This window comes from Anomalospiza imberbis, chromosome 3, assembly GCF_031753505.1.
Source record: "Anomalospiza imberbis isolate Cuckoo-Finch-1a 21T00152 chromosome 3, ASM3175350v1, whole genome shotgun sequence".
NCBI classification, from domain to species: domain Eukaryota; kingdom Metazoa; phylum Chordata; class Aves; order Passeriformes; family Viduidae; genus Anomalospiza; species Anomalospiza imberbis.
The window spans coordinates 90,734,672-90,748,241 of record NC_089683.1 but is presented as its reverse complement, the minus strand read 5'-3'; the positions used below and the strand labels follow the sequence as shown (position 1 = coordinate 90,748,241).

The 13,570-nt window shown below is 34.7% G+C and overlaps 1 protein-coding gene across 16 annotated transcripts in view; it reads right to left on the bottom strand.

The window, feature by feature from the left end:
• The window catches only part of USH2A (usherin), a 392,736-nt gene that overhangs the window by 239,939 nt on the left and 139,227 nt on the right, over positions 1-13,570 (bottom strand). For all 16 annotated transcript variants that reach the window (XM_068185676.1, XM_068185675.1, XM_068185673.1 and 13 more), the window contains 2 exons: positions 6,066-6,196; positions 179-305 (listed from right to left, as the gene is read on the bottom strand). In XM_068185676.1, the coding sequence (XP_068041777.1) occupies positions 179-305; positions 6,066-6,196 (258 nt within the window). The remainder of the gene's footprint in view (positions 1-178; positions 306-6,065; positions 6,197-13,570) is intronic.

Below are 13,570 nucleotides of genomic sequence, written 5' to 3'. Positions count from 1 at the left end.
GTATTCAATTATCAAAGATTCACAGTGGAGACATCCCTCAGACGAACAGACAAACCAGTAATGATAAAACAGTCAGAAAATTGAGTGAATTTTTTTCTGTATGGATGAACACAGGTAGTGAAAAAGCAAGTGAGCAATAACCTTAGCAATACCAAAGTTATTTAAATGAATTGATTACCTGTGTACTGCTCATCCACTGTGATGTTTCCCAGAGCTTGAATTCTTGTAGCAATTACTTGGTGCCAACTGTTATCATTATATGCTTTTCCACCATCATTGGTTGGAGTGACTGCTACTGCAGATCCCTTTTTATTAACAGAAGAATCTCATTTAGAATATTTTGAAGGTAATTTTTAGAATTTCTTGCTCTTTTATGACAATTTATAGCACATAACATCTAAAAATAAAGACAGCAGTCCTATGTTTAATTTCCTTTGGACCGCTGAATGATGTTTAGGACTTATTTAACCTTCTAAATTTAAGCTTTTCAAATAATAAATGAAGGATCAAGCATCCAGTTCCATGTCTATTAAAAACAGAAAATTCTGTGTAGTTCTCCTGATAAAGGCAAGGATGAGGCACAAATTATTGAGGGTCACGTCACTCAGATTTTTGATTTTTTATTCTTTTTTTTATTATTATGTCTCTATTTAGTTACTTTAAGGACTGCTGTGGCTATGAAGTTTGATGGCCATGGTTCAATGTGCTTTCCATGGAGAGCAGCTACATATCAGGATTGTCAATTGCAGCACCTGTCCACATGAAGGGATCCAAAAAAGGGGTGCATGTGTAGCACAGCAGATGCATGTTCTCTCCATGTTAACCTGCTATCAAAAAGACTAAAGTTTCTAGATGAGAAAGCACCGTACATTTATGGAGGTAATAGGTCATACCAAGAGATTCAGGAAAACAAGACAAAGCAAAAACACCCTCAAAACTAAACCTCAAACAAAAAAAAACAACCAAATAAACAAACCAAACTAAACAAGAAAAAACCCAAAAGGTAGTTATTGAGGTTGCTTTTATGGTACAAGGGATGCTTGTAAAAATGAATTTAAATTTAAGGAGAATTTTTACCTGATTTTAATAAAACAAAAATACTACATGAAGGGGTGAATTTAAGGACATCTATTACATATACAGAGAAATCTTTTTTGAATTGCTGAGTAAGAGGCGTGTAATAGATGCAGTTACCAGACTAAATCTCTAGAATGCAAAGAACCAAACAAAATATCACATAAATTAATATAATGATGTAATAAAAACAAAGTTTTTTTAGTTTTATATAGTTCAAGAATTTTCTTGATATTTATATTGAAATAATCATGTAACTTTAATTAATAATTTGTATAAGATTGCCTCAGGACTTTATATCATTCTTAAACTATCTGGGAACTCAATGTTATTCTGCTGAATTCACAAAAGAGAATTGTCCTATACAGCAGGAAACTACTGATAGAAAAATGTTTCTTTATATGGGTTCTGTGCTATAATCTCAACCACTGCAGTTACTTTATGACTTCAAAAAACAATTTCCAAAAATACATAAATGAAAAATTTGGTTTCTTGTAATTTGGGAGTCCAGCTTGTAACTTTGCAGCAGCAAGCCAGACAGTTTAACAATTTTTTTCCAGATCTTCCAGTATTATTTTTGGTCCAAGGATCTTAGAAGTACGCACATAGAGAAAAGCTGTTGGTAGAAACAACCCGTTATTTTGATTAATACTAAAACCCTCTTATTAAAATTTAGTATTCTGCCTTTAGTAACGTTCATCCACTAGAAATTGCATTTTGGCACACAGACTTATGAACCCAGAATACATTTTACATTTGGCATAGGGGACTGTCACTGTGTATCCTATACATCAAAATACATATGTGATGTGCACATATGTACACAGTTAAAGAAAAAATTATTTCCTGTGAATATTCACAGCACGTTTCCAGCTCCATTTAGCCAACGTCCTGGTACTGAGGAGGTTTGGAGAGCAGTCCTCTGCCCCATAATAAGAATACAAAACTATATATCCTTACGTACTAATGGCACTTTTTCATATACTATTTTTTACTGTCTTCTCTCCTATTTTAATATTTTACAAACACACACATTTCATTATCGTAGTTTAATAATTAAAACCAGAACTGGTGTCATGCCCAATTAATGTGCCCTGGTAGCATGCCCATTAGTTTTTCCATTAGTGAATTCAACAATACTAATGGGATTACTAGCATGGGATGCTAATTGGGCGTGACATAAGAAACTGGCTTACTTCTTAGCATACCCTTGCTAATGATGAAATTAATGAGCATTTTATTAAATGCTGTCTCATCAAAGTGTACTTAGTTAGCGTTAAAATTGTTACAAACGATGCTGCATTCTAAAGATCAGGTGCCTGAATAAGTGGTTCTTCATATTATGTTTGGCAACAGTCTAGAGCATTAACAGTTTTATACATCAGAAATCACATTTATTTGGAACCAATTCAATCTGGGACCACACAAGCATATGTGCTAACCTGTGCTTAATTTTGTGGGGGAGGGAAGGCAGAAGACAAAAAAAAGTGTTCAGGGTTCAGCATGTGCTGCACTGGAGAGGCCTCTTTACACTTTTTCCAGAACTACTGGAGTCACTCTGGGATCAGGTTCAAACAGCCTGCTGAAAGATGGCTTGTCATGGATTTTGGAAATCACATACTTTGAAATCTGGATTATTTTGCTATGCCATACAATAAGTCTTAATATTTGGTTCCTGTCAGTAATAACTGAGTAAATAAAACTGATTCTGTCATATTGATGTCTACATTGAAAATACAGAGAAGCATCACAAATATGAATCTTCAGAGATACTGTCTCAGGTGCCAAAGTTTGAATGCAACAACACTTTTCCCAGTCAAGTTCTTTCAATGCTTAAACTCCCACTACTAAGAAGGTGAACAAGTACTGAAGTTTTGCCAGTGCCAAGGAGGAAGGTCTAGCTGGGACACATAGCCAGGTATTGTCCATCTTCCTTCCTTTTATTTTGTGGAATAACAACCTCATCCTCAGACTGTGCCTAATACTTTGGCCTCTCCATGACAAGAATAACAAACAAGGCAACACACACAAGGAAAGTATCTAGTGTTCCTCCTTATTGCTGTAAAATTTAGTAGATGAATCATCTTCTAAAATGGAAGAGCTGGATACAATTCCCTCCATCCTGTGAGAAGAATCTCAGTCTATCCTCAGACAGTCCTAATCACTTAGGAAAAAAGGAGCTCCATGTTTGGCTTATATTTCCACTGTAACTGATTTCACTTGATATAAAATATTCAGTGCTTCCCTGAGAAAAAAAAAAGAAATTACCTGTAGCCACTGCAAGATAACCATAAATTTAGCTGGAGTTGATTGTGTCCTTTAGGTGTAGATGTAAGGATGTCACAATAAGACAAAAGTCCACAGACAGCTAAAGGTTTACAGACACTCTGAGTTTGGAGGAAGCTCTTATGTAAAAATTTGATTGTTCCAAAAAGACTAAGGAATACATCTGTTTGCAAAAAACCTCATGCTTCCTGGACTGTGAGTAGAAACCCAAAAAGATCGGCAGTAAAACAATTAGGAAGGAGAAAAGAGCAGTTGCACAGCACAAAAGGAAGACAAAAACAATGGTCAGACAATAGCCAGATGAATGGTGGTGTACATGGAGCTCAGAGAAGTATGAATGGACACGAAGAAAAGGACTTGAAATTAACACTTAGCGAAGGAAGAAGCAAGGCTGCTGAAGGCTCCCCACCAGGAGGACTTGGCAGGACTGTCCCCAGTGCAGACACAACAAAGCGAGAATGCGCGGCTGATCACGAGAAAAGATACAGCCCAGCATCCCGAAAGGGACTGAGGGTACAAATAATTAACCTGCCACAGGTCACAGCTGGAAGGGAGCACAGAATATTACACCACACTGCTACAGATAAAAAGCTGCAGAGACACAATTGTCATCAAAAAGAGCATTTACAATTTCTCAGAGTAGAGCACAAAGGAAGGGCCATAAATGTTTACTGTACATGCCATGACTTTAATTAGAGACAACAATGCCTATAACCTGGCTAAGACACAACATGATGTCAATAAGAAGTAATTAAAGCATTTGCACATTAATGCAGATTGCGACGCACAAATGAAAGATGAAGAAATGCTGCTACAGTACAGGATATCTGACACTAGGAAAGGAATAGCAAATCATGGCAAAAGGAAAAAAGAAACAAACTATGACAAAGAAACAAAGGTAATGACAGTAAGGTAACACAGCATATTAGGGATACAGAAGACTGAAAACTTTTGATAACTGAATTTTCAGAGGTAAAAGATTTTGAAAAGGTTTCTACACAAAACACTTTGATGTAGGTCACTGTACCCTACTTCTGAGAATCTGACAATGTACAGGAATCTCTTCCACATTAGTAATGAGAAATTAGAAAGCATTAGCTTTCAAGATAGTAAATCAACTGTTAAGACCTACACTGTTCCTGGATGCCTTGAATGACAGCTTTTTTTTTTCTCTAAACAGCAATTGAAGCACTCAAACAGCACCATTGGCTGTTTTATAAGAGGAAACACTGTTGAAGTGATGATCCTAAAAATCAGCAGGAACAGTTGCCTGATTCAAATGAAACAAAAATATAAACAGAGATACATTCATAAACAAGCCATCTGTTAAAATTCAAGACAGTAACTGTTGAAAATATTACATGAACTGAGAAGCTCGAAGGACTGACTATGAGACCTGCTGGGTTTTTTTACAGTTAAAAGACAGGTATAAAATGGGGGGAAAAAAATTAAAGCCCCAAAGCAGCCACTCTTCCATCTCTTCCCCTTCCTGTTCCCCAGATACTGTGGATCCAAACAAATAAAGTATCTTCTAGGGAATGATCTAAACAAACTGACATAAAGCTACTTTAGAAGAAGCACATCTGCAAGAAGGACTAGGTATACTATTTGAAGCATTAAAATGTCAGTTGAAAGACATCTACTCCAATTAACCATCAAACAACAAGAAAAATATCTAAGTAAACCTCAGGAGATCTTGCAAAGGAAATACAACTTTCCTTTCAGTTAAAAGAAGGTATAGGTGTAAGAGAGCAGAAACAGAACTAGTCCCTATTAAAATGTTTATGAGGATAATACTAACAACATTAAGCTGAGTCCCAAAATCTGAAGTACACATTAAGATAAAGCCTGTGTGTAAATGCTGTAGAATTAATAGAAATGTATTATCTCGGGCTTAGAAGCAAATTTAATGTTTTCTAGCATGGGGATCACATGCAAGCCAGCCTCTATGCAGCACCTTGCTTCTTCTATAGGTGCTCCAAAGCTTAAGGGGATTTTCACTACTGCACAACACCTCCACATGGTCAGAGAGTGACTGTGGCAGAGCTCAGGAGGAAAAGGTTAACAGTGGGTGAGAAAATGTGATAATTATTTACAGTTTCTTCCATATTTATGAAATATAACTGAGGCCATAATTTTTTTTTTTTATTCCATAAGGAGATCCAGTTTTGGGGTGCACAGAAAACACAAAATACCCAAACAGAAATGCAAAGCATTGTGGCCTGATTTTTCATTTTGTTGCTACTTCCTCATTATTTATGTTTTTGCATAATGGTGACATGCTGATCTCTATAGGAAAACAGTCTCAAGATGGGAGGCTTAAAAATAATTGACAAACATTATATAAACTTATTAACTAATGCAAAACTTAGCTCTGCACAACTTTGAAATCTTGGTAGTTTAAGCTGTAGTAGTGTTTGGTGGCACTGAAAAAACCCAACCCATAAAAATGCAAAAAAAAAGTCTTATATTATGTGGCATACATAAAAATAAAAAGAACAAAGATTTAGTTTTTATCTCCTCAAAATGTCTAGTAACCTAAGGGTTCTGAGAAGCAAGTTAGCTTGTATCAATTAAATTTTAAAAACCAAACAAACAAACAAAAAAAAACACCCCCAAAGAAAACCCAACCAAGGATAAGCATGGAAAAAGTACAAAGGTAAATGATATAAGCTATTTTTATAGGATCCCCTCTCTTGTTGTACCTGTGGATCAAAAAGAAAGTAAGGACGCCCACTCCTCAGCTGCAGTACAATGTACTCCTCCTGATTGCCAGGTGATGCAGAGAAAAAAATCAAACCATCAGGCTCTTGCGTTCTAAATTTCACTTTAATACCTGGTTAGAAAAAAGCAAGTAGATGGTTAACAGCAAAAGTGGTTCTTGTAGGTTATAACAACATTTACAAATAAAATATCATTTTAAAACCAGCAGCAACATTGCAAAGCAAAATCATGGAAGTTCTGCTACCTAAAATCCTTGCTACACATTGCAGGAGCAATTTTACTAATTCAGACTGAGGCAGCCCTTGAGAGAAATTTCTGTGAGCCCTTATTCATGTGTAAAAAAAGACATGCAATTGTGACTACTGTTGTTCAATAACTTCCTTCTTAGGAAAATATAATTCAGATATTAGCATACTATTCTAATAGTTGATGTTTCCCATGTGGATTTTCACTTGTCACTTAACATTTCTATAGGTAAGGCAGAAATGAGGTTTTTGCATGCAAGGATTTGTATCTTGTATTTTTGGTTCCAAAAGACATATGTATGTGTTCATATGAATATTTGTACATATATTCTTTTACAAATATCATATCTAAGTGCACAAAGAACACCTGGAAAAGATGCAGTTTTCCAACAAAAACTGGAAATATCCAAAGGAGTAATGGATGAACTAAGCTTCATTAAGAACTTTCTAGACCATTATCAATAGTACTCCACTTAGTTTCTCATCAAATCTCTGAGTATATGGTAGAGCCATGCCTTTCCTGCACCATTTTTTGCAAAGGGAAATGAAAAGGCAGTAATAGCAACACCCACCTATTCTATACACTGCCATGACATTTCTGTGTAAGGTGCTTTTACAGAACAAGGTAAGTTACTGGGTTTTACCCAACTCTATCAAATTATCCAGTATTTTCCCCTATTTTATGTCAGGCAACAAACAATAAATGATTAAAGTTTTTTATTGTAGACAGCACCTTTATTAAAAAAAATAAAACACATAATTCTGACACACATTCATATTAGATTATGCTTGTTAATTACCTGTACCTGAAAGGAATATCCTTTGGCCTCTCTACCTAATTGCATACAATGTTTTCATGTAAATCACATGATACAATCACAGACACAAAATATTTGCAAAGCAATGAAAATTAGTCCTGCTATTAAAACACCTGCAAAAAGCAGTTGCACACAAGTAGCACCCTGCACATAAAAAAACTCAATCAACCGTGTCCCTAGTTAAGGAAAAGCACAGCTTTGCCAGGCTCAGAAATGAGCACTTGCAATACTGTGAGGTTCCAGGTATTTCAGCTGCAGTATCTGCTGGAGAGGCTGAGACTGATGGCCTCTAATCCCAGCAATGGGGAGCACAGTTAATTTAACAAGCTGCCAGTATTTTTATGAAGCTGCCAAAAGACATTTCTGAAGACCAGAGGATCCTTCCTCACACCTAATGCAGAAGGATAAACATAAACAAAATTATTGAGTTTCTGCAAAAACACCATTCTTGTATAACACTGTGTTAGAAAATATAAATTAAATGGTTCATAGCAGTAAAATTGCAGTAATTACAGAAGTTTTTGATTGTTATGCAGAAGCCTTCTTTTTCTTTGGATATTGAAGAGTCCTGCTTGTAGAGCAGCTACAGCTTTATAGAAATTATTGATGAGTCAGGAACTCTTATTTTCTTCTAAATTCATTAGTCACCTATTAAAGAACTGAAAAAAAGGACTCCATCCCTTAAAGTTCAATGATCTTTGGAATTTCTCATGAGATAAGGAAGTTCAATATTAATAATTTCTCACGTTTGTAGAAGTGACTAAAACAGAGAAACCAAATATTAAGAAAACTTCAGCTCCACAGACAATATTTTCAATGCATGATAAAAAACTTGTGAAATTAATATTTTTCACAAGAACATAGTAATTAATGCTAGACCTCATGGTCAACACAAAGCATACCCAGAAGCCCATTCAGACTTGTAGCAACTACATGCAAGCCATTTTTCTCTTAGTGGCACCGAACACTGGAAATGGATTTACTTCATTTGGACAGAGAAATCTTTCCTTCCAACATCTGAGAAGTTTCACAGAACTTGAAAATCACACTGTATTACTAAATTTTTTTTCTTTTTTTTTTTTTTTCATACCTGGGTGAGACATTTTTCAAGTTTCTCGAAGACTTGTGTCTATTATTTCAGTATGCATGTCTAAAATCTTAATTTCAATGTTAAATATAACATATAAATAGAAACATACATAAAGTGGTGACATTACAATTACTTCTGTAATTTTTCAAATACAGAAACTGCATCTCAGCCACACTACTCATGCTACTAAATCTTGGATGAAAAACATGACCATCTGTGGGGCATAGTAGGAAGGTACTTTTAACCAACTGAATCTTGAATTGCAACTCAAGAATTCACCTAACATGCCTGCTTGTGTGACACAAATGATTGTTCCACAAGAACCCGTTATCATTTCTGGGATAAAAACCAAAAGGAAATTCTACTACAAATTAAACATTAATGTATGTCATTCAAATAAATTCTTTATCTCCATTTCAAATTATAATTGCAATTGGAGAAGCTGTCAGAATTCCTTTAATTATAAATAAAGAAATTTATTTAATTTCTGTAATTGAATTCTTTTAATTATAATAGTGTTGTACAAAAAAAAATAAAACAAGCATTTTATATAGTGAACATGAAAGATGAAAAAAAGACTACAGAGTAATAAAAAGGACAAGTAAAATAAATAAGTAATTATTAGCATTCGTGTTTTCAAGTATCCCAAATTGTATTAGGGCAAACTAACCTTCTGTCAGGATCTACATACTTTCAATTTATGCAGCAGCAGATTGGGACTGGATTTCTGTCCTAGTTTCAAAGATGGCACACCCAGGTTAGAATGGGAATGAGGCTGTGAAACATGACCAATGCAGGCATTTTCAAAGGCATTCAACTGAGATGCAACATCAGCATGTAACTCTGAGAGGGACACAGCTTTGAGAGTGCCTCTCAGGAACAGGCTGACATTACAAGTAAAATTATATAATATTACTCTAATTTTTGATGTGCCAGAACACAGGTTTTTGTCCAATAAAGAAAATGCATATGGTGGGATTTTTCTTCCCCCTCTTTGCTTCCCTCATGTAAATTTAGCAAGGCTCAGAACTTCAGCAGCAGTTCAGATTCAGGCTACGTGGATTCAGATTCTTCTAGCACATTTCAATATGATTTTCAAAACCAGCACAAAAGTATTTAAGAGGCAGGAATGTGCTCTTGAGGTGTTGACTGCATTTCTGGCAAGTTTACAGAGCACATGGGATTATTTTGAGTTTAGAAGAAGCAGTTGGCAGTCAGCAGGAAAATAATAAATTAGAACAGCTCCTAGATCAACATAAGATATACTAATAATTTATAATTCTTACAGCAATAAAATGTATTTCTGACTAATGCAAAAACCTTTTTTTCTTGCAAAATAAAAAGTTTAACATAGGTTTTATTTGACCAAGGAACCATTCACCCAGAATATAGGAGGTAACAACTTGCTGTAACTTCTGTAACTACAACTTGCTGTAATTTCCAAATGAACTGAACAGAGTTTAGTTTTTCTAAAAAACCAAAAGGTTTTAAAAAAGTCAAAAACATTTCAAAATAAAAAAAAAGTTTAGAGTCCTCAAAAATTGTCTTTTGACTTTTTGGGGAAGAGTAGAGAGGAGAATGTAGGCAGGGAGGCAAGACAACTGAAATCATCTTTTGCAATAACGGCTGAGAGATTTCAGGAAAGTGACCTATTTAAAAATTAATTTTGTCCCAACCATTCAGCAAAAAACACCTGTAAAGCACCTTTTTCTAAAACTTGATGTTCATAGATAAAAATAGGTAAAAAGTAGAAGTTATTATAGTCGTTAAATATAAAGAAATTATCTACAAGTCTCAACTCTCAAGGCCCTTCACCAAAACTTACATATAACCACATGAACCATTCTATCCAAAAGTACTAAGAACAGTCAAATAAATATATTTCCAACCTTGTCAGTGATCAGTTTTAAGTTTTAACTTAATTTTCATAAATACATCAAATTCCAACCCATATGACCAAGATAGATAACAGGAATAATACCTCAGCATATTATGGATAATTTCCTTGTAAACTTAGGAAGAAAAGATATGAAAAAGAGCGTACATTACAATTGGAAAAATAAAAAAGAAAAAATCTGCAAATACCTTGAAAAACACAAAGCAATTTCAGAAAAGAGTTTTACATAATCTGTGAAGCACATCCATTTCCAGTGAATTTTTCCCAAAATTGCACAATTGTAGAAACATAATTTGCATTTCCATTCTACTTATATTGTTATATGAAATGGTTGCAATAATTATATAATTGCACATTCCAATGAACAGAAAATTGTTGGCAAAGAAAGTGATCACTTTATGCTCACTGAGAGCCTTATTTGTGCATAATGACAGCTGAAATGAATAGAAATTGTATATGATATTTTGACTACAGCATTAGGCTCTCAGCAGTCCCTTCAGGATGACAAACCTGAAGTGTTTATTTAACATTAAGACTGTGTACAAATGCTCTTGCCTAATCAAAATACATTTTCTCACAGAAATCATAAACCAAAATTTGTTTTTAACTGGGGAGGGGAGAGATGGAGATTAAAAATCTCAGTTGCTATATATCTCCACAGCATTTTGTTGCTATTCTCTCTGTGAGAGCAACACCTCAGGTCATCACAGTAGCTAAAAGAGATTTAATTAATTTTTTTTGTATATAAGAAAATGCACCTGTAGGAAAAAAAGTAGAAGGAAGACTTAACAAAAATCAATCAGTTTTCAAAGCAGTTTCACTTAATGGATAGTGGAATTGGAAGAAAAGAAGAAACTCAGAGGAGACTTCCCTGTACATACTTATGAAGATCCTATGCTGAATACAAGGAATTCTTCACACTTTGTGTTGGCCTATAGCTTCCTGGATTTTATTGAGAGAAGAATACAGGAAGTCTTCTGCCCAAAGCTGTCCAAGACCTGTTGTTGTTTTTCATACAGGTTCAGGCTTTATTTTTTACTGTTACCTTAATATGTCGAAAAACATTTTCAAAGCTCATCATCATTAACATTACACTAAGTTAGTAATTCCATTAACGAAGTAAATCCTTTTCATTTGTATGCTGCCTTAGTTTTTTATTAGAAATAGAAAATATATATTTAAAAGTCACATACATATGTACATATCATATGCACACACACACATAAATTTGTATAAACCCACATACAAAAAGTTCCCAAATTTTTTCCCAAACTGTAAATGGACCCCCTTTTCCTTTGTGATCACAGTAAAACCAAGAGAACCTAAAAATCAATGGTTTCTAAATTAGACTGTACAAAAGCCCTGTATTTTGAAAAAGTCTAACTTTATTCAGAATGACTTAACATGAAGAATTTTTTTAGGTATTCTTAATACATCAAACTGCCAAAAAAGCTGAATCAAACTAAAATGTTGAGCAAGCATAAACACAGAGTATGGTGAGCGAATGAAAGGAGAAAACATGCAAAACTTTTTGTGGGAACCAAATGTCAAGAAAAACCCCAAATCCTCTTGATGAGATCTGAGTGTTTCTTTTACACTAAAATGACTAATTTGATACCTGTTTTTTCTTATTTTGCTTGCTACCCCATTATACCCACTACTGGTAAAACAAACAGGACATTTTAGCTTTAATCTTCTTACTACATAACCCAAATAACTTCAGTCATGTTTGCATTAATGCTGCATTAATCATGTTGTTGCGTATTAATGAGTTTTCGGGCTATGCTAATTACTGTCATAGATTCTGCAGCAGCCCATTAAATATACAAATTACAGAATTAAAGAGCCAGAGCTCTTCATGATTAATCTTTAAATGGAGAAAAACTAATGATGTCTGTACAAAGTTTCCCTCCACTTTTGGCTGACTGAGCCCAATGAACAATCAATTAGATTATTTGAAGAATAAGAATACTGCTCATACTAAAAGATATGTTATGCTGTTATTCTATGCAGAAGACACACATTTATGCAGAAGACACACATTTATAAGTTTCCATCACATGCATTTCTGTAACATATTCCAGGCTTCAAGGTCTCCCAAAGTGTTGCATGGGGAAAAAACCTATGGATTCTCTAATTCATTACTGCATACTCATAGGAATCTGCTGGTTCCATATGAATACAGTAAATCAATCTTCTCCTTTTAGCAAGGACACAAGTCCTGCTACTCCCCAGTAGAAAAGATTTACAGCAAACCCTGGTGAAAAGAAAGCCAAGATAACTTTAAAGTCATTTGATAAGATTTGATGTATTAGTAGCACTTTATCCCCTCACTAACAGAGTGATGCTTTGTCAGTGCAATATCTAGTGGTTAAATCAAGAGATTCAGAATTAGGAGACCTTGGGTCTGTACTCAGCCAGTGACTGGGGTATGTCACCTGAGAGCCATCACTTAAGACACCTTCCTTCCATATTCCTACTTCCTGAAGAACAGTGGCCAATATAGCTTGTGTAAGGTTCTATAATGCTTGAAAAATTTGTTACTGTTTTGCCCTCCACAGCCTAACACACCAATAAAATCAGCAAAATGCCCACATGTGTTCAGAAAAGTTACCTAGAGACTAGGCATTTACTGACATTTGAGAAACACTATTACTTCCAAAAGAGGGGATTAGTTCAGTTTCCACCAAACACTGCACACTATGCAGAACATCGCAAGACTTCCCTAAAGAGCAAATTCTCAGTCTGTAGTAATATTATCCTGCACATCAGTAGGTGCAGTTCAGAATTAACTGGATGTTCCAGACCTACCCTATCACTTCTTTATACCATGAAAAAAATAAATAAACCCTACTTTATACATTAAAGGATTTATATTTATACAAAGTAATTCTTCAAGACAAAACAAACCTGCTCAGGGTAAGATTGATCATGGTATGAGAATACTTTCAAATTAAGTGAAAAAGACTGGTTTACTGCAATTAGTGCATAAGGAAAAGGATGTAATACAAACGTTTGAGATTGCTTAGGAAAGGCAATTAGGGAGCAGATAAGCTGTCCAGCACACACTCAACACATAAACAAGACCATTTAAGGGAAGTAAAAAGAGCACTTAAGGGAATAAAAAGGAAGTTCAAAGCAAAAACCTTTGGCTTTCTCAGGTACTTTACAACTTTCTCAGTGAAAAGAGAAATATAATTCAATCTTCAAAATACTGGCACATTATCTAAGAATTTGGCAAGACCCAAAAGCAACTGGTTAATCTGCCTACCTAGATTTAGCTAAACAGAAAAATTAAGGCCTCAGAAAAACATATGAGAGATCAGGTTGAAACCAAATATGAAGATGCAGATGATTCCATTATCTGTGAGCATCCTCTGTCATTAGAGTCAACAGCCAGCTCTTTACACAGACTTTTAAGCAATACTATCATTAA